The sequence below is a fragment of the Carassius gibelio genome, chromosome B2 (assembly GCF_023724105.1).
Source record: "Carassius gibelio isolate Cgi1373 ecotype wild population from Czech Republic chromosome B2, carGib1.2-hapl.c, whole genome shotgun sequence".
Classification (NCBI taxonomy): domain Eukaryota; kingdom Metazoa; phylum Chordata; class Actinopteri; order Cypriniformes; family Cyprinidae; genus Carassius; species Carassius gibelio.
In genome coordinates, this window is record NC_068397.1 from 24867536 (window position 1) to 24894621 (window position 27086).

A 27086-nucleotide genomic window follows, 5' to 3' on the forward strand; every position below is an offset into this window, starting at 1 on the left:
ACACATTTGCTAGATCTTGCCATCACCGAGTGTATGGTGGATATACATCTGTCATGCATTATTGGGGGGGCTGCCAAAGGTGCTTCTCTGGCTTTAGAAACTATGTCAGGGGTATCCGTCAGGAATGAGTTTTATCTTTGACTGTTCATTCCATGTTAATTCACATTTATCCATTCTTTAAAGAAATAATACGTTGTAACATACATTACAATATAAACAAAGCTTAACCGAGTCTGGAAAGGCTTTGACCCTACTTCAAACAAACATTTTCTCCCAATCAGTGAGGATTGTACCGCTGGGGTCAGTGACTGTCTCTGTGTATTAAGAGGAAATTGCTTGATTTACAGTGATTTCAGCACATGTTTCGCAGAGCTGGAGCCTCTCCCAGCTTTCCAGACATTTTTAAGAGGGTTTCTGTGTCGGCCAAGTCGATTGGACATAAAATGCTGAGGTGTGTTGGACTAAGGTTAACCCCCCTTGGGTAATCATCATTATATCACTACATGTCCAATTTGGGTTCCTCGGGGTGCTTCAAAACAAAGCAGCCAATGCTTTCACACTCGGCTTGAATGCTGCAAGTCCAAGCCTCTGTCCCGAAGAGAATTCCCCCTGAAATCTTTATGGTGGGATAATTTGTTCCACATGCCAGAGCTCACCCACTAAATCACAGGGTCCCGGTAATCAATGCTTCCCTGTCTCATTATGGTGTGTTGTGCTGTCTCAGAGCAGGCTTCTGGAGGATAAATGTCCTCTTAGATACAGACAATTGCTTGAAGTCTAAGTCAAGTTCTGGATAGGCATCACCAAGCTGGGTATGTGTCCAATCAGATGCGGTCAGCAAATTGGCCGAGAGATTTACGTTGCAACTCGCTTGCCGAGAGGAAGTTCTTGTTCGCGTTTCTGTTTCTAACTATCTTTGTTGTTCAGTCTCCAAAGCAGAACTCCTTTAACACATCACTCAGATACTGTTTTGCTGGAGGAACTCCTTTTCTTCCTCCTTGTATGTGTTCAGCATAGCTAATGTTTTGGATTATTTTCCCGTCTTTTAGGATTTAGCGAAAAGTATAATCACTCTCGCCCTTCAAGCTGATCCAAAGTCATTTAATGGACTGGATTATATTCCTAAAGACTCAAAGATCTGAGGCAGATGATAGTAAGACCATTTCCTCTGAAATCTGCAGCTTATTTCTGTGTAATGACCACGTGCATGTCAGTTCCGCCAGTTGTGTGTTTCCCAGGAACAGCTACTTCATTCACAGATAATTATACCTTGTTAATCCGTTTGTGTGGATTTCATTTATCTTAAACCTGCTGAGATTGTAGTGATTACAACATCTTGATTTGTAAATGTAAATTTCCTGAGGTGTGCTATTAATATGACATAACATTCATAAAAAGGCATTTACTCAGACATAATACATATGCATGAGTAAACTGTTTGGAAGAGTAGAATATATTTAGGAACGAGGTGTTCAGAAGTGCAGAAGACATAAACATGAAGTTATAGGATAAAGGAAGAATGAATGAATGTGGTGGGAGTTCTCCCTTCCCTCGAGGGCTCTGAGATGAATGGTCTTTGTCACCATTCACAGACTTTGGATGACTTTCCTCTTGTTATAGCATTGTATGGTGATAACTGGAAAGGAAGTCCACTCACTCATTTACGAGACAGAACCAGCGTGGAACTAACGGTAAACCAGGCATTAACAAGCGTTTTTTCTACAACAGATAAAGCGCCGCTTTGTGGCTTGCTGACCCACGGGCGAACTGACTGTCATGGTTATTGTTTCAAAACACACTTTCTCACCGAGTGGGTGACTCAATGACTAGGACCACATCTCCATCCGCTCATAACCACCATTACTCAAACATTAGTCATGACGACTTTGAGGCGTTGGTATTGAATTGATCATTTTCCATTGATTTAAACTTTGTCAAGTTTTCATGTTTTTGGAAACTTATAGCCTTGCATTTTTAATAACCCTATTTTACCTATTTTATTGTTAACAGAATATTGTTTTTCACTCTCATTCTATATAGTTCTAATTAAATTACATTCTATAGCATTTACAGAATTGTATTAAAAATATTTATAAAAATTGTATTTTTATATTCCGTGGAACATTTGGAATATATAAAAGAATATTATTTCAGATCACATTATCTGGCTTTATTCAGTTCTGCTCAAATAAGTCATTATATCCCAATTGAATATAAAACGGGCAGTTTGTCAGATACAAGGGGTGCAGGAAGTGAGTTAAATTGTTACTTCTTTATAGTCAACTGTCACAGACTGTAATTGCTCAACTTTAAATGATTATCCATAATAAGGCTGAAGGTAAGAATTCTCATTAAGAGATTCTTCTGGCCCACAGGTCTTTTACAAGGGAAGAGATACTAGTACACTGCTCTAGATACAAGACGGAGGGCAAAGACAGAAAGAAGGGAGGAATAAAACGAAATAGGCAAAATGACTTGGAACTGTGTGGGAAGACATGGGAGGAGCTTACAAAGTATAAACTTGGATGTTTCCTAGCAGTGGAGAGCTTCAGGACGGTAAACGATGCCAAAAGTAAATGAAGAGGACGAATGCACCGTCGCGTTAACAGAACATTTGGCGGATTTTCTTTAAAGTTAAGTCTTCTGGAACACCCGCGAGACGCCAGCAGCTCAGGAACTGACGCGGGGATCAACTCTTCGGGTGCACCGGAGCTGGACTCGGTGTGGCATGCGTGGATCAGATATTACTGCAAAGTCCAAATACACTCTCTTGAACTAAAAGAAAGAAAGCGCACTTATTTCGTAAGATGATCTGCTTATTGTTTTTGTTCCACTGTGCTGCCGGCGTGTTGTCGTCTTCAACCCGTGAGTACATTTATAGATCTCTCTCTCTCTGTGTGTGTGTTACATGTGTTCTTAGCCTACCTTCTTCATCGAATGCGGTTTGTTTCGGAACTTAACGCGTTCAGTAAATAATTAAAATTAGTGAACAGAATAGAAAGAAAGTTAAAACTCTAATACAGTGTAAATGAAGTGATTTACAGCGATAATAAAACAAAATCCTCTTGAGTGAATTTTTAAGTATCCTGCATCTGCAAAACACTGTTTTTATATGTATATAGGGCAAAAACGTGCCAGGTTTCCTGTAATGTTTATTGGATTATTTTTGTTTAATTATTATTATTATTATTTAGCAAAACTGTGGTCTTTATTTTTATTTAAAAAAGATCTATTTTTATAAGCGAAAATATAATATTTTAAAAACGTAATAATCCTGACACAGGCATGATGGTTTAGAGAGATTTTATATTTTTCATGTCGCAATAAAACAAAATTGTTTATTTACATGTTTGTTACCCTGGACTTAAATCTGGTGGACAAGATTTCCAACATTCTTTTTTTCCTTTTTTTATTTTTTTTTATACAGTGTCTAGAAAATTACACCACATTTAGCTTCCCAAAATGTCCAATTTATCTAATTTTAACTGAGTTTATTTTTAGCTCCAAAGTTGTAAACATCTTCATTAGAAGGTAATTTATAGCTTTGCTTTTGTAATGTATTTTTAATCATTTAATAGATACAAGCACCATTGACCTGTATGCAGAGTTTTAAGAAAACAGAATCAATGTTTATTTACATAGCAATGCTATTTTTGTAAATTGTCTGGTTCAACAAACTGAACAACTGATGATATCTGTATGGGTCACAGCATATTGCACTATATTGAAAAAGTCTGCTAGAGGTTAACATTTCAAAAGGTCAGAGCATAATTTATTTAACACGTGGAGGGTTCAGCCTTATGAACCACAACAAAACTCTGACATCATGCTTCTTATGATTATTGTTGTAATGCACATGTTACTGGATGAAAAAGTTCACCTCAAATCAACACTTATCACAGAGACGATGGATTCTGTTCATAGTGTTGGTGAAATATAGGTGTTTGTGAAAGTTTAATTTACTTTTAATGAATAGCAGAGAACATTGTAACCTGATCAAAGGGCATAATTGCGTTGTAAATAACAAAGGGCTAAATTATTAATAGCTATTGTGAAATACATTTACAATGCAAGCGTATAGCACATTCCCCTTACGTGACATTCACAGGTGTTGGTGCAGGGGAAGATTGAGACTAATTGCATCTAATTAAGTATTGCCTAATTCACACCCTCATTCCCTTGCAGGGGTTTAAGAAAGTGAAGTGCAATACAGCCACTGACAGACTACATTTCCCTCTCTTCTACTTAACATTAAATGCAAAAGCATCAGGCTGGCTTTTCTGGGCCTCAGTGAAATATAAACAGAGTTAAAAGGAAAAAAAATGTGTAGACAGAAGTAACCCTTTAAAAGATCATTGTGGTTTAACAACACGGAATGTCCAAAGGGTGGTCTCACTGTTCACCATCTCAGCGGTAAGATGTGCATCCAGGCTTTCTCTCGGCGTTGCATTAGTGATGACAGAAATACAGGCTTACCTCATGAGACCTGCTGATCTGAAACCAAATATCCTAATGCTCATTTCCTATTCAGACACCTGCGGTAAATACTTGTAATTGCTCCTGTCATTAAATGGTTTGAAGTGAAATGTTTTCGAGTCACTTGAATCAAAACAGCACCTTGTAAAGACTGTTAAAAAGTAATAAAAGACCATATCGGGATCCTCTTTCATTAATTCCATAAGATAAAATGACTGATTTGTATCATTCCCTTTTGTTACGGAGAGAAATGTCACCCTTTAGGCTCGGTCTGAGTGCGTGTTGAAAATGTAATCTCTCTTTTAAGGTTCGTCTATCAATCTATCCATCTTGATGTAATTACATGTAATCACTTGGCAGTTCCTTCATCACCTCCATTACTCAGTCGTGCTGCACTGACACATTTTTTGAGGGATTCCACATTGTCACATTACAAGACTGATAATGAACTCCAAAAGGGTTCCTGTTATATTAATTATCTGTGATTGTTCAGTGCAGTGATAGATGTCAAATTTAAGAAGCACTTAAAGAAAGGACACAACTGGAACACTAAACGATATGTATATTTAAAGTTTGGCCCTGACATTGTTTACACTTTGCTAGTTTCATATATTTTTTTCACACATTAATAAAACCAATATTTAATATGCATATATCTATTTGAATGTCCATTTATTTATTTTATGTGCATTCTGCAGTGAGATCATTTTTAATGAACAAACCATATGCATATATAAACGCTGACCCTGTAAACAATATTTTTTACACTTTGCTAGTTTTATATATTTTTCTCACATTAGAAAAAACCTCAAACTAATATTTTATACACATATATTTATTGTTCAATTATTTATTTTATTTGCCTTCTGTGGTCAAATCATTTTTAATGAACACTAAAACGTGTATTTAAATGCTGATCCTGGTAAAAAATATTTTTTTACACTGTTCTAGTTATATATCTTTGCCTCACATAACAAAATAATCTGAAACCAGTGTGTTCATTTGCATTTGGTGGTCAAATAATCTTTTTAATGAACACTAAACAATATGTGTGTTTAAATGCTGACCCTGGCTAGTAATATATTCCCCACATTGTTTCACAAAATAATCTCAAGCAATTATTTCTGGTGCATATATTTATTTAATATGCATTTTGTGAAATGTATTTTATTTGCATTTATTTAGTATTTTAGTGTAGCTATGTTATAAGGGGGGAAATGTACAGTCAGACGGACCATCTGACTGTAGTGTTCCCTTTCATAGTAAACGGATATTATCTCCTTTTGTGATCATCTTGCATATCCCACATTGCTCTGATTTAGGCTGTCACTATCAACTTTTCTGATGTTTTAGTCATGAGGTCGGTCTGTCTCCTCCTTTAACGTCACATAACTTGAGCTCACCCATAACCAGACAGCTCCTAATAACCGTGATGCCTCTTTCCAGCTTTAATCTGCTATATCTCACCCTCCCTTAGAGGTGGCTACAATCTACCCTCAAGACCCGGCCCTTTCCATCGGCTCCAGCCTGACAGCCACATGCTCAGTGAATCCAGACCACGGTGTTCATGCAGGCTCACTCTACTGGACGCTGAACGGGAAGCGTCTTCCCAGCAGCACCTACAGCATTCTGAGCCCCACTGTGATCAGCGTCACCCTCCCTCGGCTCTCCGGGTCCCGCCAGCGCTCCGGAGACAACCTCGTGTGCCATAACAGCGGGGGTCATGTGCTGGCTGGCTCCTGCATCTATGTTGGCAGTGAGTCCGTCTACCATATTGTTCGGATTTACTCTAGGCTCCTGTACAACTACCGAGTGTGTTTAATTGGTGAATGTGCACGCAGTCCAACTTAAATACAATTAAATGGATTTTGTGGGCAAGCCTGGAGCCTTGGGGAATATGGGTCAGATGTGGAAGTATTAGAGAGTCTTTATGATTTGACCCCCTGCCACTGAGTCACAGTTGTTGCAGTATTTAATTTTTTTCTGCCTGTCCGCCAATGAACTCGAGAGTTGTTTAAGCCCCTTAAGATAGCTATCTGTTCCACTGTTATGCTTTTAGCACCTGTGTGGTCCATTATAGGCGCTTTCCTCGACTGACACGTATGACAGAACAAATGTACTACATTTGTCAAGTTACATGGAATGGTGGCAGTTTGGAAAATTACAAACACAGACACACACACACACACACACACACACACACACACACAAGAGTGAGACAAAGTCAAGGAAGCGAGTGTCTGTCTGGTCATTTGGAAAAAAGATTGAAAGCCAAAAATGGAGAGATGTGGTTATGATAAGTGTGTGTGTGAAGTGCTGTGTTGATTCAAGCTCTCTATGTCTCTGAGGTCTCCTCTGTAAGGTTTGGTTCATATAATCACAGTCTTATACTTAGACGCAGGGTCTTTTGTTCACAGCTGAATGGAATCTTGGCCCCATTCCTGAACTTAAATGAGGATGACAGCTGAAGACACTCATCCATTATTGAAAATATTTAAAGTCAACACAAAGTCAAAATTTACCCTATTTACTTTCTTGATACATGTTACTCGTCTTATTGTGAATGATTCATCTGTACCCATTATTCCAAAAATTGTAGCATTCATAAACTTTAATCTTTCTTTTGTTTTGAAATTACTTGTATTTTGCTCAAAAATACAGTAAAAACAGTAATATTGTGCTGATTTGGTTTTCAAGAAATATTTTAAATTATAAAAAAAAAGTGAAATTGTTTCTGTTGTTTTGAATAAGTTTAATGTATTCATGCTTATATTTTTGTTTTGTATATTATATATTATACATTATAATATAATTATTTATGTGTTATTATTTATAGAATTACATATGATTATAATTATACAATATGATATATATAATATGTTATTTTAACTGAATGGATCCTTGCTGCTCTCTCTCTCTCTCTCTATCTATATATATATATAGATATAGATATATATCTATATCTATATATATATATATAATATTTTCAGTTTATATTTTCATGTCTTTCCCTTTATTTTTCAAACCTAGCAACTATTTTTTGACAGATTTTCTGTATTAACCAGCAATTACAGCATGTACTTTTAATGAAGTGTTATAAGAGGCATGAGTCACTTTGCACTAACTCACTTTGACAGCTAACTTATTCTTGTCTGTTTTTGTAGTGCCTCCTGAGAAACCTGTGAATCTTACCTGCTGGTCCAGGAACACTAAAGACCTCACCTGTAGATGGGCCCCTGGGGGCCAGGGGGAAACCTTCATCAAGACAAAATACACACTCAAATATAAGCTCAGGTCAGTGCCACAGGTCATTTTCACTCATGTCAATGCCTCTTCTCAAATTCACGCCTTATCTTGTTTGTTTATGTCATGTTCTTACATGCCCATTCACTGGAGGACAGTGGAAGGATGTTTAAGGATGTCTCAAACCAACAATCTGTGCTAATCCCTCTTGATGGGCAGATGCCATACACTTTTATTTTTTTTGACAGGGAAAATCCCTTAAATAAATTGCTTCTAAATACTTAAAATTAGCCTACATTTTTTTTTTGTGCGTTTCAGTATTGTCTTTCACATTTTATTTTATTTATTTATTTATTTATAATTAATAATTGGCTTTCATGCCCAGTGGGCAGATGGATGCAAATTCCACACAGCAATTTTCACATCCCCATTCCCAAACCAGGAGCAATAAGCCCTTTATTAAGGAATTATTCCCACATTTGTGTCCAGTTATCAGTACGCATCAGAAAATAAACCTTGTTCGCACACCTGTAGGTGGTATGGACGAGAAAAGGAATGTGAGGACTACAGCGCGGGAGAACCATATACATGCTACATCCCCCGCGACCTCGCCCTCTTCACGCCCTACGAGATATGGGTGGAGGCCTCCAACCAACTCGGAACCGCAACATCTGACGTCATCTACTTGGATATCTTAGACGTGGGTGAGTGCTTGACCTTTGACCCCTTTTTCAGGACCAGCCCCAAGTGTTCTCCTCATGAAGGACCATGTGCAACATGAGAGCGCCACTCCTTGTAAAAACTGGGTGCAGGCGTGACGAATTGCAGCAGTCTGTCTCGGCGTCATCAGTATCGCTTTGCCTCATACAGCATCTATCCACCTCCTCGCACGTACCTGCAAAGCCTTGCAGCCCCCTCCTTCACAGACGAGTGGAATTTTTATGAAGTTTTCCGCTAATTCCAGTACCGTGACCTGCCCGGGGCTACTGTTTAGCAATGTGACTGGAATAGGGTGAAGTCTGTTTTGTTGAATCCTTAAGATCTTATGTGCTTTGAGTGCGGGCCAAGCTTGCCCATAATCTCTTCAAACAGACATTTTAGACGACAAACATCTTCATAAAAATGGAATTAGTATTGTTAGGACTTAAGTCGGGGGCATTTTGTCTTGGCAAGACTTTAGAAAGTATTTGAAATTAAATTAAAATAGCCTGAGCACAAACCGAAGCCCCCCCATCCTCAAAAAAGAGATGAGAAAGGTTATAAACTTTTGCATCCTGTGAGTGTAAATCAGGGTAACTGCACCTGAAGTGGGAGGCAGGGTGATTTTGAATGGAAAAATCATAAGAGGAAGGTGGGTGCTCCACCAAACATGCCATAGTTATGACACAGACACCACACCTAGTGCCTCCACCTTCTTAGCAACAGAGACAATGCTCATCTATGTTGCCAGTTAATTAAACAACAGCTTTGAGGTCCAAGCAGACTACAATTACTTGGAATTTGAAGCACTAGCAATGCTATATCATTTTATAGCAGCCTGAATACAAAATGCGTGCAAAGCGGAAAAATACAGAGCAATTAGTAAACTAGATTATCGGAAAGCAGCATATATTTCATCTCAGTTGAATCACAAGATCAAAAGTCTCTAGTCTCGGCTTGCAGACCACACAAAGTTCGCTCACTGATCAGCTGGTGCATATTGCACACAAAACATGGAAAAAGCGTGTGATTGGCTAGTTTTATCAAACTTATCGCAGTAAGTAAGCCACACAGGTTTTTTCATTATAACAAACTTGAGACAATACCCTGTTTTTTGTGATGAAGTAATTACAGGACAACATTCGCAAGGTTAGTGGCATCACTGTGTTCTAGATAGATATCCATGAGACCAGAACTATTAGTAATTATAAAATAAGTTTATTCTGTGTTTTCTGTACTTATTTGTGGAGACTGACTTTATTTGAATATTTTTTCTTTCATACAGAGCTGAAATTCATTAAATAGATAGATAGATAGATAGATAGATAGATAGATAGATAGATAGATAGACAAGACTGGATGCATTAAACTGAACTAAAATTACTAAAGTGGTTCAAATGGTAAGATGCAGAATTTTAATTGTAATTTGAATGTAAAGAATTAATGGAACTGAATACAAATTCTAAAGATTTTCAGTAATGAAAAGATGGACGAGTAGATGATAGAAATTTCATAATATTTCATAAATTAACATTTGTGGATCAGGGTGGAAGAAAATTTCATTTTCTAGAACCCTTGTCAAACTGCAGTTCAATAAACTCCTTTTCCGTGTCATTTCAATTCAAATTCCAGTTCAAGCTTTCAAGAAGTTACAATGAGGTCTTTTGTTGCAGCGTCTCCAACCTTATCACATGTTGTTTGTGTCGTTTCCTCTCAGTGACGACAGACCCACCGACTGATGTGACCGTAAGCCGAGTGGGCGACCTGGAGGACCAGCTGACTGTGCGCTGGGGGACACCGCCTGCATTAAAAGACTTCCTCTTTCAGGCCAAATACCAGATCAGATACAGACTGGAGGAAAGCAGCGACTGGAAGGTACGGTAGCACTCTCGATCAGTGACCACACGTCATTGGCTCTCTGCCCATTATCCTGCTTACTATTACCATCTTCCCACTTCCACACCAACTTGTTTTTGTAAGGCATACTTTGTATGTATGCTAGTTAGTGTCAGTTTCTCGATTTTAAAGCACTTGCAGAGAGCAAGGCAATGATTAATTAGAGCGGTTCAAAAGATAACAGCCATGTTTCAGTAGAATTTGGGTGTTTGTATTACTTGTCCGAAACGTCATTTCCAGCTGTAGCAGAACAGCACATGGTTTCCAGTCCTCTGGCCACGGAAGAGTCCGGCTAAACTTTAGGCCGGGCTTCAAATAAACGTAGGCTTTCACTGTCCCCATTTCGCTCATATGGATCCAATCAGTTGGCAGGTTTTCTTCTGAAGCTGGGCAGAGTTGTCTTACATACATTTTTTTCCCCCTTACCCATCATTGTGCTGTCAGATGCGCAGTCCTACATAGTTAACAAAGTCAAAATATGACAGTGACCATCAAAAGCACATCACAGAAGACGATCGAATGTTTTCAAAACACGTTTAGAGAGCTGTTTTATCACCCGGGCCGTTCTCAACCCCACAGATTGCGTACACACCCTGTGCGAAGGGAAATAATTACCCAGAATGCCTGTTATATGGCAACCTGATGATGTTAACATTCTGCCCCTCATCACGTTCCAATAGTAACGATGGTCCTCGGATTACGGAGCCATGCATATTAGCCGTGTTTGTAGTTTTTGAAATGTGAAACTTGGAAGGGACTGATTCAGGGGATTGTAAATAATTATAGGGGGCCCAGGCCGTTTCAACATTCCTGCAATCGAATCCCATATACCTCTGCTTTAATGCACATGAAGGAGGTAGCACGAGACTGGCATGACACTGTCTGTGTGTTGTAGGATGCTGTCTGTGCCCATGCAATTACTCAGTCTGTAATAAGCAATAGATAACAGATTTTCTCTCAGTGTAGTGTTTCTGCTCGTGATGTATATGTAGAGCCAGAAGACAGACCAATTATTTATGTGTGTGTCCCTGTTATTTACCTCCTGTCTTTGTCTCTGACATATGTTGTATATCCCCTAGGAGCACAAAAGGGGGAAATTGCTTTGTTCTTCTTCTTTGTAGATGAACTTGTGTGAACTTGCTTAAGGGTTTTGAAAGTCAATGGCTTTTTTTTCCCTTCTTATAGAGAACATTAAATATGCCCGTTAGGGTAACAGTGTGTGTGTGCTATGTGGACCCTGTAGGTGTTTGATGTAACAGACTGTTTTGGGTGTCTTTCTCTGCAGGTGGTGCATGATGTTGGGAACCAGACTTCCTGCAGGCTCGCAGGGTTGCAGCCAGGCACGGTGTATTTCGTGCAGGTGCGCTGTAATCCGGTCGGGATTCTGGGATCTAGGAAAGCAGGCATTTGGAGTGACTGGAGTCACCCAACGGCAGCCTCAACACCACACAGTGGTAAGAGAAATATAATTTAAGTGATTCTTGCAAAAGAAGTTACTTAGAACCTCTTTACTTTTCTATGCTAATACTATGGGTTTTTTAAGTACCTTGTAAGTACAATGGTAAATAATAAGATTTCATTGCTGTAGTTTACACTTTTCTAGTTTACAATAGAAAATAATACTATTTCTGAATTTTGTACAATAACACATCCCAAATTAGCTTTTTGTTTACTGGTATAAAACCAGATCCATGTTCAAAGTCACTGTAAAATATTAATAAATGTAAATGCACACAAATTATCATAATCTCTTAACGTGTATTTTTTCATTTTTTTTGCATGCTTGGCAACCACAAAAAAAATAAAAAAACGTAGCTAATGAACTATATTACATTTTGAAATTAATGGTTATTTTAATCATTATTATTAAAACCTTAGTTAACTACATTAGTGAACAATGAAATTGCATTTTTTGTCTTATTGTTAATAACATTTTTTATTAATTTTATCATTAGTAAAATCAAAAGTTGTACCTGATAGTATAGTTTAACATGAAATTACAATGAACAGTTAAATTTGCATTAAATAAAATTAAGAAGTAAAGTTGAATGATTGCTCCTTGTTAGTTTAATTTATTCACTTTAACTAAAGAGTTACCAGTTAATTTTATAAAAGCATTAACCAACATTTTTAACATGGCTAAGTTGATTAGACACTTCGGCTTTGTGAAATCAATGTTAATATAATATGAATTAATATATAAAATAATAATAATAATAATAATAATAAAATACAATGCATTTTGCTTTTTTACGCTATTACATTTATATTAGAAGATCCATTCATGCAGATTATGAAAGTATAATTATTTAAAACTTGGACTGATCGAAATGATAGCCTAGCAGTATTGTAGTGCAACGGCCTCATGTGGGAACCATGAGTTTGATTCCAGCTTGCATTGTACAAAAATCCCTCTCCCAATTATTTCTGGTATTATTTAATGTTTGTATTATTGAAAATGACAGAAAGGCCAAAAGCAACATAGAAAATAAACAATATAACCAGCGTCACTAGTTAAATGGTAGCAGCGATACTCGGATTGAGATGTTGCCTTTGCTGTCCTTCATCATATTTTCACATTTTGAATGTGTCATGCAGTCCATCCTATAATCAGATACATATTTCCAAGACGATGCTCAGTCCAGCAGACACCAACTAGCAGATGCAACGCATTACTTTAGTCATACATCTCCTCATTTTGTGGCTTGCCAGAGAGCCACGGGGGAGTGTTGGATATAGTTTTTTTTCAGAGGATTGTTTCTGAAGATTAACAGATTAACTCCTCTGCACATTAACTCTTCTGGAGCAGCCCACATCTGGAGCTCAGAAACCCGCTGTTTATTTAAAATGGAAAAGGATTTATTTTTATCCCAATATGTGTTTGGTTGGTTGTGTAAACTGTGGCCTGTATCTGTGATAAGCTTGATGCATGTACGATGGGCGCTTGTTTCCCCTGGATGGACACGTGTTGATTTTTGTCTTTCGCCCCGCAGAGCGGCTGCTAACAGGGTCATGTGACTCGAAGGTGGGGCAGCAGAACTCCACGCTGCGGAGGGATTTGAAGCAGTTCTTTGGCTGGGTGCGCAAACACGCCTACGGGTGCAGCGGTATGAGTATCAAACTTTATGATCAGTGGCGGGTCTGGCTGCAGAAATCTCACAAAACACGCAACCAGGTAGGTAAGCAGCTTTTTATTCACATTCTACTTGTTTTTGAACCCAAACTCCATTAATCACCCTTTAGGTGTCTGGTTTGCTTCAGCTTTAGTTTCTTCAACTGTTATGCCAGGATTTTTTGCTCTCATAACACTGCGAGACTGGATCCAAGCCCTTGAGTTATTGGAGTTGCCCGAGTTAATTGAATTAAAGTGCTTCTGGTGTTATTGTACTGCGTTTCCTGTGTTTTGCTCAGCAACCGCTGAAGTAAATAACATGAGGCGACTCATATGATTTCAGGTAACTTTTCATAAACCGTTGTAGTAACTTAAAATAAACTCGAGTAATGAAGTTCTGCACGCCGAGTATGATTCAACATATGTGTTCAGTTCTGCGAGATTCCACAGTAATCTTGTTTTGGAAATGACAGGGATTGTCCTTCACTCGAGAGAATACACTCAGCTTCTTTCATGTGTCCCTAGTGTGTTGTGGTCTTTGTTCTGTATGAAAAAAACAACTTGTCAGCATCTGGAAAGTTCTGACTTCATACTAGATGATCCGCCGGTACGTCATGACAAGAACAACAAGAGATGAACCCATAGCAATAACACTAAGAATATCTCAATATCCAAACCGCAAATGTGACCCTGAACCACAAGTGTTACATTTTTTTACAATTGAGATTTGAAAGCCAAGTATGGCGACCCATACTCAGAGTTCGTGCTCTGCATTTAACCCATCCAAAGTACACACACACAGCAGTGAACACACACAAACACAGTGAACACACACCCGGAGCAGTGGGCAGCCATTTATGCTGTGGGCATTTATCTGATTGCTGTAATATTGTCTGCTTTCAGGTTCTTCAAGGAGATAAATCATAGCACGTCGCCCCTGGCAGGCAGAAGATTTAACAACAACGGCACACTGTGGAAGAATTCACATTTTCCAGACTGCTGCTTGGCTCAGTGCAAGAAACTTAACGTACAGCTGGACTCAAAACGGGATGTTCAAACAACAAAAGGTGACGGGCATTTGGTCCCTCGGACACAGATTAAATTGTGCAGTTCTCTAAAATGCCTTCTTATAAAGAAAAACAAACTCTCTTTGATATTAGCCACGGAGATCAAATGGACTATATCTTCGCATCTCGCTATCCTTGGAGACAAGTTCTTGATCGTGTTGGGGAGCAATTAATTAAAGGTCATAATTTGCACATTTCCTGATGACTATGCACGAGCCATGCTTAGTCAACCTGACAAATGGTCTTTGCGTGGACCCGTGATGTTTTCAGATCTTGCTAACATTAGCCGACCTGTACGTTAAAGGGGTTCCTCACAGACAAGTGGAAAATGTCTGAATGTTTTTTTTTTCAGCCAGCATTTTGTTTGAATTCAAGACAACTGGAATAATATTAAAACCACCCAGTTTTATCAAAGGTACCTTTCATGAATGTTTGAGTGACTACAGCAGTTTACCTAAAAATCTGACTGGTATACCTCACAATGCATCTTGCCAATTTTCAGTCTCCTGTTTCTTTAAGTAACCAGTACATGACACCATATCAAAAGTTGCAATGCAATGCAATGCTGAACATATCAATACATCGAAATAAGCCTCTCACTTAAATAAGTCCCACTGCAGGATCTACAGACATTCACTATATTCAGGATCAACACTACGACAGAGTTAACATGTTGGAACCCCAGGACGGACTCATGTTGTTTCTCGTGTTTATATATGTGTCGCAGTTACAAAACTGTGACTGTGTTTGTAGCATTGAACTGTTTGGAAATAATTTTATGTATTGAGACATTTTACTGCTTTTATTTTTGTACTGAATTATATCCGCATATTTAAATTTAAAGTTATGTTTTGACTCTTAAGTTATGTGTAGGTAGATTATATTATTATTGACTGAACTGTAAAACCCTAATATTGTTCATTAAATCCTTCTAAAATGAATAAAACCTATGAGCTCTGTTATTTTTAACAAAAAAACAAAACAAAAAAACACTCTGAATCTGTGTTTTGGCCTTTTAAAAATACACTGGCATTTCAAAATCTATTTGTTTACAGAAAGAAGCTTTTTAACCATATTAGAATTTCATTTTTTCGTTATTGTTTTAAGCTTTAACATCAATATATGTTGTTGTATATATGCTTAAACAAGTATAAACAATTATGATTATTATTATTTTTTAATATGTGTGAGTGTGTGTTTGTGTGTGTGTGTATATGTGTAAATATGTGTGTGTGTGTATATATATATATATGTGTATGTGTGTGTGTGTTTTATATATATATATATATATATATATATATATATATATATATATATATATATATATATATATATATATATATATATATATATATATATATGTGTGTGTGTGTGTGTTTCTTTCTTTTCAGCATTTAGATATAGTCTCTGAAAACAAGTCAATTTTCCTTGTTCATTGCTATTTTTCACAGTTATTTATCTTTAACTACACTGTAAAAACAATTCTGTAGTTTTTACAAAATAATTTTGGCAGCTGTGGTTGCCAGAATAATTTTGTAAAAATACAGAAAACTGTAAACACATTTACGTCAAAAACTGTTAATTTTACAATATAAAGCTGTAATTTACAAACAAGAAAATGTGAATATAAACCAGTAAATTCAACAACACACAAAATTAAATCTGTTTTGTACCTTGAAAATACTGACAACCACCATAATGATAAAGATGGTACTGTATAAGAGAAAGCCACATGAAGTATCAAAGCTCATCACAAGTAGCTTCACCACAAGCAGAAGTATATATTAACATATAGAAGGTGCACATTTATGGAAACACAAAACACCATCATGGTAACACACGTGATACTTAAATAATGCAAAAAACTTTCATTAAGCAACAGAAGATGTAACATAAAGCTCAAATGTACATAACTGATAACAAAAACTATTTAAAAACATGATTATTTAAACAAAATACTTTCAAACGTGGAGTGTCACGCAGGGAATTCTGGGAATATCAGTTTACAGTTTTAGACTGTAAATTATACATTGATTTATTCTTTTTTTTACTTCTAAAAGCTGTATAATTAACAGAATTTTACTTTAAATTTACATTAAATGCTTTGTTAGATCTTTTACAGTTTTTCCCTGTATATAGTACGGGAACTTACTGTTAACCTATTATCAGTTTTTTTCCGTAGCGTTTTTACAAAATTTTACAGTTAAAATTACACTTATTTTTTACAGTGTACTTAGAAAACTAATGAAAACAAGAAAACTAATGATTTGGAACTTATTTCTCTTTGTTAAGAAGTGGAGTACAAGGAAACAATTACAAACAGATACAGAAATAGCAAAAAACAATTGCACAAAGCAGAAGTGTTTTGCCAGAGTATGATCCTCTTCAGGGAAAAAGATTAATGTGTGTACGAGCAGTTGTCTGGTTAAATTAGTGCTCTTCCACTGGCCTCTTCCACGGTCAGTATTTCACTTTTCCCTAAGTAACACCCACAAAGAGCAAAAAATAAAATTCTTTAGGCCACTGGGTTTAGAGTCCTTAACATTTTAGCCCTGTGATTTCAAAACACGTAACTTAAAATAAAATACGGCCTATGCTCTTCTAAGGGTTGTAACAATGACCCTTACTGTAACCGTAATCCCTGTTCTGCTTATTGTTTCTCGAATAAGTGTTTGTAAAGTGAGTCCTCAGGCACTTTCATGCTGCAAAGATCAAGAATATGCTCGATATCAAGTTGCAGAATAACATTCCCTGCTTTTATTTAAGCTCTTAAAGTACCCATGTTGATTAGGAGTTAATGTACCAGCTATATGAAAACCAGGTGATGGATATGTTTGGATGCAAACTCATATTGCTTTTTTTTTCAGTTCCAGTCCTCTCTGGCTACATGCCAGAGGTCATCTGTTGTGTTACCTGCTTCTACACGAGGCACCCAGTCTGGAGATAGAGAAGGTTAATGTTTAATGTCCGCTCACTGGTCAGGGATGACGTCTCAGCTTTCACAAGACACACTTTCTTAGCATGCTAATTACATTTTGCGCAGTTTTCAGTCAGTTTGAGCTGCCGAAGAGAAACGGATTTTGTTAAAGCAATGCATTGTTTGTTCAAAGTAGCTTCAGACAGGTTAAATCAGAGTAATTAATGTTACAGAGGAACTTGATATGGTACATCCTACTGTAAAACTATGCCACAGAAACAAGAGCAGCTTTCCAGAAGTTTCATTTGTTTTGAGTACTGGTTGAAGGTGGCCATGGGAACAGCGAGATTGACAGATCATATCAATCATACAATGTTACATCACCCACTTTAATAAAAAAAAATATCTTTGTGAAAATATAAAATGTCTTTTGCTCAACACTTTAGAACTGATCACAATGAAAAAAAAAAACATATATATATTAAATATATAATTCATTTTCCATTTCTTTCCCATGACTTTTTTAATTGTTGTTTTTATTATTATATTTAATATTAACGTTTTTAATGTTACTAGGAAAATGGGGAAATATTCTGTACTTTATTTCATTTCCTTATAGTGATAACAGACATTTTTACCACATTCATACTTCAGTCCATCAATTCATACTTTAATACATTTCATAATTAATATTTTGAAAGTTTCCTGCACCCCTAGAAATATCTGGAACTTTAAAAAATGTGATTTCCAGGTCTAGTTAAAAAAAAATGAAATTTATAAAATAAATAACATAATAGGCCATTGGGGGAAAACTATTTTGTATACTTTTCTATAGCTAAAAGGTACTCTGTAAATGTGATTAAAATATTTTTTTATCACAAGCTGATGACAGAAAGTACAGAATATCTCTCAGTATTTACATTTGAGGCAGCTATTAGTATATGATCTTTTTATCTCAAAAGAATAAAGTGGTCCTACAATATAAACATTAGTCATTTCAAATAGCTGTCGGCTGTCTATTTCACATTATGTAATTAGCTCATTAGCTGCCGTTTACAGACAAGATGCCAAGGAAATCTGTAATGCGTAAAGATATTGAGATGGACATTGTTGTAGCCTGGACATGGATAAGGTTTCTTGCGCTTGTAAGAGTCATTCATAATTCAGGTCTCAGTTGTATCTCTCCAGTGTGTCTAAACTGAAACTTCAACCTTTCCTGGACCTCCTTGAGCACTCTTGCTGCCGATTTTGCTGTCAGCTCTTTAAGCTCACCAGAAAATATACGCGGCATGGGGGAAGTGGTTAGGCGGCGCCCCATCATTGCTGGCAGGGAAAGAGGTGAGTTTGTGACCTCTCATTTCAGTGGATTCATTTGTCCAAATGATTGTGTTGAAAGATATATTCAGCAAAGTGAGGAGATCTGACGATTTATTTTAGCACAGGGCTCTGTTAGTAGTTCAAACACACTTCATGCTCCTATTTGGCTCTTGAGACTGGATTGGCAGTTTGATGAAAGAAACTGTCAGTTAGGTCTTTTATTGCAACACCTGCTTGTATCATTCTGAGAATAGAACGTCTCTTCTCTGATCTTTTCTTGTTTTGGCCAAAGCTTTGAAAAGATTGTATGACATTTAACTGTGTAGCAAAATTCATACGATTTCAAATGAAAGTTTACAGCCAAGGTTTTAGAAATGTGCACAGCATGTGTGACCTCTTATGTCTCACATGAATCACATTCCATAGTTTTATTTTAGATTTAATAAAAAAGGAAATGACTCATGTATAGATGGCAGATGTATACCTTATATTTACTGTTATCAATTACAATTCCTTTTTATTTAGTATTATTTGACTATTATAGTTTTATTAATATCTAGAATTTCCATTTATTTAAATATTTTTACATTTATATCTTTGTTTATTATATTTTTGGTTTTCTTTTTAGTTTAATTTTTAGTCAATTAGTTATGTGCTTTTGTAATTTGTATTCGTTTTTTTATTTTATTACAATTCAGTTTATTTTATTATTGCTATTTAATTTATGTATATGCATTTCAGTTTTCTTATTCTTCATTTTCAACTTGAAAGTAGTTTCAATTAGTTGCCGTGGCAACATTTCTAATTTTTTCTAATCTCATATTTATATATATATTTTATTTTAGCTGTATTTCAGTGAACAAAAATGTTTTCATATTTCTATGAGTTTTAGTTAATGAGAATAACCCTTCTATACCGTACAAATTTTTTTTTTTTTTTTTTTTTTACATTTTGTCATTGTTATAATTATTTTTTTAAATAGTTCTATTTAGGTTTCATTTGTTTTTATTTATTTTTTATTTTTTATTTATTTTCAGCTATTTTAATGCTTCAGCTAAGTTATTTCAGTTATTTGCCAGTCATTTCAGTTAGTCTCATTTTTGTTTAGCTTAACTTTTTTTATGTATTATATATACATATATATATATATATATATATATATATATATATATATATATATATATATATGTATATGTATATATATATACATATGTATATATATATACATATGTATATATATATATATATATATATATATATATATATATATATATATATATATTAACAAAAATGGTAATAACCATAATTACAGTACAATACTTTCATTTGAATTATTGTTATATATATATATATATATATATATATATATATATATATATATATATATATATATATATATATATATAAATTACTTTCAGTTTTAATATTTACATTTTTTTCTTTTCAGTTAGTAATTTTAGTGCCTCAACTTTTCTAATTTAGTATTTCCATCTCATTTATATTTTAAAGCTTTATTTCAATTGATAAAAATAGCTTTTAATACTTCTAATTTTAGTTAATGATAATAATTCTACTTGTAAATACAATCATAGTACAGCATTAAAAAAAAAAAATTACCCAATAATATTAACCAATATTGTATTCACAAATGATTTTCCAGTAACTACCCAACACAATTTCAGTAATAAATGCTAACAGGCTGCGCACTCTGTGTTTTTGTTTATGTCCACAGGGCCCGGGCCGGGGCGTTATGCTCTTCCCCCCACTATCGGTTACATCAACCATGATTACACCAAGCCCAGCAGCCCGGCCTACTCCTTCCACAGCCGCATGAGCAGCAACAGTGAGTGACACCACATGAAATCAAACTCTTCTCACACTGACAGATGACATGATCCACTCAACTAATGCTGGCTTTAATCATCTGAGAATGCTTTTAACAAACATGTTCATGGATAAAATGGATATATATCAACGTGGCATTCCCATGAACTGATAATTTCATAGATTAATTAGTGTCTATTATGCACCACTGAAATATTAGGTGGATTTACACACACACCCTCAAATATTTAGATGCCTAATTAGTGACATGTAACGTCTGCTTCCTCATGGAAGAAACGGAGAACACCCAGTCGGATCAAAGTATTCAGACAAGAATCCTTGCACATCTGGACTTTATATTACAAACAACAGCATGCAATATAATGATTAATGTTATTTCACTGGCATATTAAGCTAATAAAGTCCACATGCTTGATTTTAATCCATATGTTTGATTTTAATTCACTTTAAATAACATTTCTCTAGCTTAAACAGCAGAGCATGATACTAGCAATGGCAACACTGTGAGAAAAAATTGTACAAAACTTGACACTGGGAGGGTACCCTTTCAAAAAGGTACATTTTTGTACCTTAATTACCCTCAAATGGTGATACTACCTAAAATGAGAACCTAAATCGTTCCTTTCACCATCCCAGTGACAGCTTTTCTACCAGTTTTTATTTCTGAGAGTGATGTTGCTTTGCGTACAAGTATCTGCCAAATCTAATTCTGATGTGTTTTCTCATAATGTTTCTTTTGAATAGTGGTGTCTGTGGATTCCAGTCCAGGGCCGCAATATCATGTAGATGCCAAAATGACACGCTTTGGTAGAGACGGTACCCCATCGTACTCCATGCTGGGCAGAAAGAAGAAGACAGGTGGGTTTTCACCTTTTTTATAACACAGATCTGATGTGTATGAGGTCAACATGCAATGGCATACAGAACATATTTTACTTAACGTTACATATTCATGAATAAAACAGGATAGTCAGTAGAGTCCAACCGTCAGGTTCCGTAAGGAAAAATCTCATTCATTTTCTCCATAGGGGAATAAACTTTTTAAAGCCTACTACGAGCTACAAGGTTGTTCATTTATGTTAGGTTATATACTTTTGTTTGAAGCCAGCAGACTGCATTATTTCTAAAATCATGTTTAACAGCTGATTCTTTAGTGAGAAGCTGCATTTCCCATGACTTGTACCTTTGTCAGATATTCAAATATGTTTGTAATGTTGAGGTTGAAAAAAAAGGGCACTCAATAACAAACTCTCACTCTATAAGAAAAGAAATTGGGTCGGGCTTATATTTTATCCATCTGGGATTGGTTATATATATATAATGAAAATGGGAATTGCCAGAATGTAAGGGTTCACTGAGAGAGGCATCTGAAAAAAACACACACACACAAAAACATGCACATGCACTTTATGGATGAATCATGCAATGGTAATGTGTATCCAGAAAGTAAATAGCATCATTTTATGTCATATTCACTTAAGCTTTTAAGAGGGGATGCATAATCATATAAAGAAGTTGCTGATTCTGTGTTTTTGATCAGCTGATACATTCCAGACTCCTGGACCCGGAGCGTACAGTCCTGAGAAAGCTCCACCTTTGAACCTTCACCACAAACCTCCGTCTTACACCATGGCCTACCGCACACGCTACCGCAGTGTGGACCCTGTACCGGCCCCCAACCGCTACACCTTACCCAACCTCTTCGGCTCTCACGTTCCTCACAAACCCGCCAGCGCTAGCTTCACCATGTCAGCACGCAGGAAAGCAGGCGGCCCATCGGAGGACCTATCCATGACCCCAGGGCCTGGCCGTTACAACAGCACAGAGCCGAGCGTTTACCTGAACAGACAGCCTTCTTTCTCCCTGCAAAGCCGTAGTAATATTCCCAGCGATGCCACTCGGAAGCCTGGTCCAGGTACGCACAGCCCAGAAAAGGTGACGGCACACCTGCCTCGTGCACCGTCTTTCTCCATGGGTGTTCGTCACTCAGAGTTTGTAACACCACTGATTGTTGACGTATTAGAGTATTAGACATATTAGTATTAAATGTATTAGAGTGAAGGGTTTCATGCACTGCTTTGTGGGTACCTATAAAAAGGATTTGGCTGTATGTCAAAAAATATTACGTTAAGGGAAAAATAAAGCCACAATCTTCATTACCTGACCTGACCTATTTTATGTAAAGAGATCCTGAACATTTTTCATTTAGCTAACTGTTACATCAGTTATTTTTTTAAAGGATAGTTCACCCATAAAATAAAAGGCTGGATCTTTAATATTTGTGTGAATTATTTCTTTAATACTTTTCTGAATGGATTTATAAATGTTTTATTTTTTTTGTTTTTTTTTTAATGGAGTGTCTATTTACACTAAGTGCAAATAGCCCGCCTTTTAGGTTGAAGATATTTACACTAACTCCGCAAACCACTGTGTGATTCGGCTAATCAAGACAATATTTAACCAATAATCATCTGCTGCAATTGCAAAGATGGTAAAATGTGTGACGTATTCATTTTGACGCGATCAACCTGGGTTCGAATCTGCCTTTTGGCAAACTTTTTTTTCCCTTTTTAAATTTCAGATCACATAAGAAAAGCATTTATTTTCAGTGAAAATGAAGAATACAATCAAAAAGTTAAAAAATAAAGTATCGGGTAGGGTTAGGATAGATGGAAAGGAGGGCTTTATTGTCCCAGTAAGGTGACATTCATTTAATAATTTGAATTAAAATTTCAATTTACACTCAATTAGTTAATATTGTATACTGTTTTAAAATGTACTACAATACTGAGGTGCAGATAATTGTTACTATTTGCAATAAGTTGTAATTTTAACATACTGCAGTTTAAAAAAGAATCTATAGCTATTAGCATAATTTTAGTGTAAATAGTAACAAAAAAAATGCTGCTATATGCACTTAGCTGCTGAATTTTTTATGAAAAATTAAATAAAGCTGAAATAAATAAGAAATATAATAAAATCTAAATATAAATTGAAAAACATTAGACTTATCAAACTTAAATAAAAATGAGAAATGGTGCCTTGGCAACTGGCAACTAATTGAAATAAAATTGCAGTTAACAGAAATAAATACATTTTAAGTTGAATTACAAAGCTTAAAAATAAATTAAAGCTAAATAGATGTATAAAAATAATAAAAAGAAATTAACTAAGAAATACAACTAATATTAAATGATAGGAACTAAGAAATCATAAAACTATATAAATCAAATGAATGAAAATAAATAAAATATAAATATTACACGAACAACCTAAAACTTTAGAACTATTTTCTTTAAACAAAGTACATAAACCTAAACTAAAATTAAACCTGAAAATATAACAAAAAATAAATAAATATTGTTAAATTCTATAGTATATAAATAATACTACAAAACACAGTTTGTACACTAGTCAACATTTGAGGTGGATCTTTTTGATTCACTTCAAATGTTGACTATGATATTAATAAAAACACGATTATACAAGTCTAAGTATATATTTAGAACATTTTTATTAAACTTTCCTGTACAGCTTTTTTATTTTGTTACATTGTTTTCCTTTTATTGTGCTTCTTATATGTGATTTTTATTGTTTCCCAAAGTTAAAATCAGTTAGGTAATAGAGAATAGATAAGAACATGAAAGTAGAGCCTGTCCGTTTATTATTTTAACAAGATTCTCCACATTGAGCTTGCAAATTGGTTGTCATTGCCTTTATAAACAAATTTATCCTTTGGTGACACAATAAGAACTAATAATAATTATAACACATTTGGTTAATGTAGTGTAATGTCATGATTCACCACATCAGTTGATAGGTACAGTAGCACTTATTGGTTCACTCCAGTCACTGCTCTGTCCATCATCCAGGGAGTCCTTTGCAGATATTTGGATGTAGTAAGTCCGTCCTGCCACCAGACCACTCAAAACCATTTTATTAGACTCATAAGGGCCCATCTAGAAAACAAAGAATGTTAAAGTATTAAAAACCACCATATGTCCTTCCTGTAGCATGAGTTGACGTTTCAAATACTGCTTTCTGTTTGGTGCCTTTGTTTCAGTACTTGACAGCTAGGCATCTAGTTGCTTTAAACCGTTGAACATGGTTTACACAGGAAACTCACTGTTCTTGCTGTCTCAGGTTTGCCCCAGTGGAATTTCACTGTGTATTTAAGGAGAAAGTTGACAGGATCCGGCCAAGTGGGTGGTGGACCCCACTGCACAGACAGCTTCCTGCCTGGCATTACCATCACGCTCACATTCACCGGAGGATCAGGTTTCACTACAGACCAACCAAGAATAAGAATTTAAACACTCAATTTGAGCTCATGGCATATGCATCAAGATCTAAACATTGATTAAACCTTTAAAATACCTCAAAAGCTGCTGTTTCATCACAAATCCAAAGCTTAAACTGATATTTTTGGATGTAAATACTTATTAAGAATGTCAGTTTTTTTTATATCCATATGATTAGGTTGTATTATAATAACATTCCAAAAAATACAAATAAAGACAAACTAGTGGAATAAATAAAAAGGTATGAAAGAGGACTATGAAAAACTCACCTATCTGCTCAAAAATAATTGGCCATATGCGTGTTGAGCTACCCAGAGCGTTAATAGCTGTAATGTTGATGAGAGTCGGTTCACTTGCAAAGATCTCCAGTTGCTCTAACGCACATTGCCTGTCGTCTTGTTCTCCCCATTTCTGGCACTGACGGGCACTTGACACCGGGTCTGAAAAGCTCCTAAATTAAAATTGAGAAGAATTTCAGCAAATATTCTGAACAATTATACTTTATTTTTGAAATCATCCGAAATAAGGTACAATTAGAGCAATTTACAACAGGTGTACAATTTAAAGTACAGCTCAATATTCAAAATAAAGAAATATTTAAAAACATAATCTCATCACTTTTAAAGGGATATATTAAAAACTATGTCTGATTCATGAACAAATCATTCTTTTGAGTTGGAACTTTTCAAATAATCAATAATGATTCATATGGACTATTTAACTGTGCTTTCACACACCTTTTAAACCATTAAACGGTTATTTATAAAGACGATACGTGTAAAGGTACTCATTCAGAATTCAAGGCAATTACTATACTGTATAATTTTAAAAATAGAGGTTTCAAAAGATGTTTTTTGCAATGATGCCACAGAAGAACCGTTTTTGGTTCCCAAAAGAACATTTAAGTGAACAGTTCTAAAAATAATATTTTTTCTTAGTGTGAAAAAGATTTTAATAATGTAAAGAATATTTTTTTCCGCTTTAAAGAACATTTTGTGCAATGGATGTTACAGGTTCTGCATGGAACCACTAATGTCATTAAAGGATATTTTTAAGAGTCTAAGATACCTGTATGTAGCAATATAATGTGTTGGAAGTATTGGGTCTGGAGTCAGTGTCCAAGAGCATATTGCCCTTTTAGGGTAACTTGGAGACCAACAATACACATCCGGAAGAGAAGGGGAATCTGAACAGAGCAAACATTACACAGTGATGGAATTTCAGTGTAAGCTCTTTGTCTCATAGGAAAATAGTGTGACATTTTACCAGGCTGTAAAATGTATTTACAGCAATAACGGAAAATATGCATAAACCTACATCCCAGGTGTAGAGATACTGTTTGTATCAGATCTCCATTCGGTTGGTGGCAGGTGTAGATGCCTTGGTCCTTCAAACTGCTGTTCTGTATGGAGAGAACAGGGCTTGAGACAAGCACTGAATTGTTGAATCTCCACTCCACCCCTTTTTCTTCTCCGTCAGAGCATGGTATCTTCACAGATGAACCCACTGCTACAAACAGGTCTATTGAGGGAGGTGAGGAGGAAAAGAGACAGGCTTGGACAGATCCAACACGCTGTGTGTGTGTGTGTGTGTGCGTGTGCATGTATGAGTTTGTGTGTGTAGAGGTGTCTGTGCATGAGAGAGTAAAAATTTGTTTAAAGCTTACCTCGAGTCTCTGACAGAGTTGTCGTGTCTTGGCTAAAAACTCCACTTGTTATGGCTAGCGCTCCAAAAACATATATCAAGCACATTTTTTTGGTGTTTTATGGTTACAAGAACGTAAATTTGGTGCTTTTATAATAGAAGAAACTAAGTATGTGTGTAGTCACACACAGAGGTTCAAGCTGTTCTGTTGTGGAATTTAGTTAATTATTAGCTGGTAAATCTATTTGCAAAAGAAGGCAGGCTACTGTTGGGCACCAGTATGGAAATAAATATATGAAATTTCAAAAATGCAATGTATGCGGTGTCAGATGATAAAAATGGAAAATGCAACTAAAACACTTCTAGTGTTTACAAATGTCGTTTTAAATAATGTGCAAATTCAAATTAGCTCATGAATAATAGATCTCAACAACAACAAATTTGTAGATTCAAAAACTAAATTAGTCCTTATCAAAGAATGCATTCAATAACCCTCTGTATTAAAAGGAATGGCTTGTCAAAAATTAAAATTAAATTAAAATTTACTCACAAATTAGTTTATTTTTATT

The 27086-nt window shown here is 35.6% G+C and overlaps 3 protein-coding genes across 5 annotated transcripts; 2 read left to right on the top strand and 1 right to left on the bottom strand.

Moving 5' to 3' along the window:
• The first annotated feature begins 2389 nt into the window (after nt 1–2389).
• On the top strand, nt 2390–15439 carry LOC127950389 (cytokine receptor-like factor 1). 2 transcript variants are annotated; one of them, XM_052547398.1, is made up of 8 exons: nt 2390–2865; nt 5954–6232; nt 7641–7770; nt 8254–8423; nt 10136–10293; nt 11600–11768; nt 13308–13493; nt 14330–15439. In XM_052547398.1, the coding sequence occupies exons 1-8, from the start codon at nt 2808–2810 to the stop codon at nt 14344–14346; spliced, it is 1167 nt and encodes a 388-aa protein (XP_052403358.1). In that variant the 5' UTR covers nt 2390–2807; the 3' UTR covers nt 14347–15439. The 2 variants fall into 2 exon arrangements, with proteins under 2 accessions (XP_052403358.1, XP_052403357.1); XM_052547397.1 differs by having other exon boundaries at nt 2393–2865; nt 13308–13489.
• Nucleotides 15440–18699: 3260 nt separating this feature from the next.
• On the top strand, nt 18700–22860 carry odf3l2a (outer dense fiber of sperm tails 3-like 2a). The gene is made up of 4 exons (XM_052549694.1): nt 18700–18748; nt 20460–20570; nt 21317–21430; nt 22113–22860. The coding sequence occupies exons 1-4, from the start codon at nt 18700–18702 to the stop codon at nt 22601–22603; spliced, it is 765 nt and encodes a 254-aa protein (XP_052405654.1). The 3' UTR covers nt 22604–22860.
• A 1209-nt stretch (nt 22861–24069) lies between these two features.
• On the bottom strand, nt 24070–26721 carry ebi3 (Epstein-Barr virus induced 3). Of its 2 annotated transcripts, XM_052547704.1 has the most exons (7): nt 26540–26721; nt 26191–26394; nt 25942–26059; nt 25143–25324; nt 24699–24856; nt 24337–24531; nt 24070–24282 (listed from the first exon to the last, which is right to left on the bottom strand). In XM_052547704.1, exons 1-6 carry the CDS (start codon nt 26622–26624, stop codon nt 24382–24384), a joined length of 897 nt encoding a protein of 298 aa, XP_052403664.1. In that variant the 5' UTR covers nt 26625–26721; the 3' UTR covers nt 24070–24282; nt 24337–24381. The 2 variants fall into 2 exon arrangements, with proteins under 2 accessions (XP_052403664.1, XP_052403663.1); XM_052547703.1 differs by having other exon boundaries at nt 24070–24531.
• Nucleotides 26722–27086: the final 365 nt, after the last annotated feature.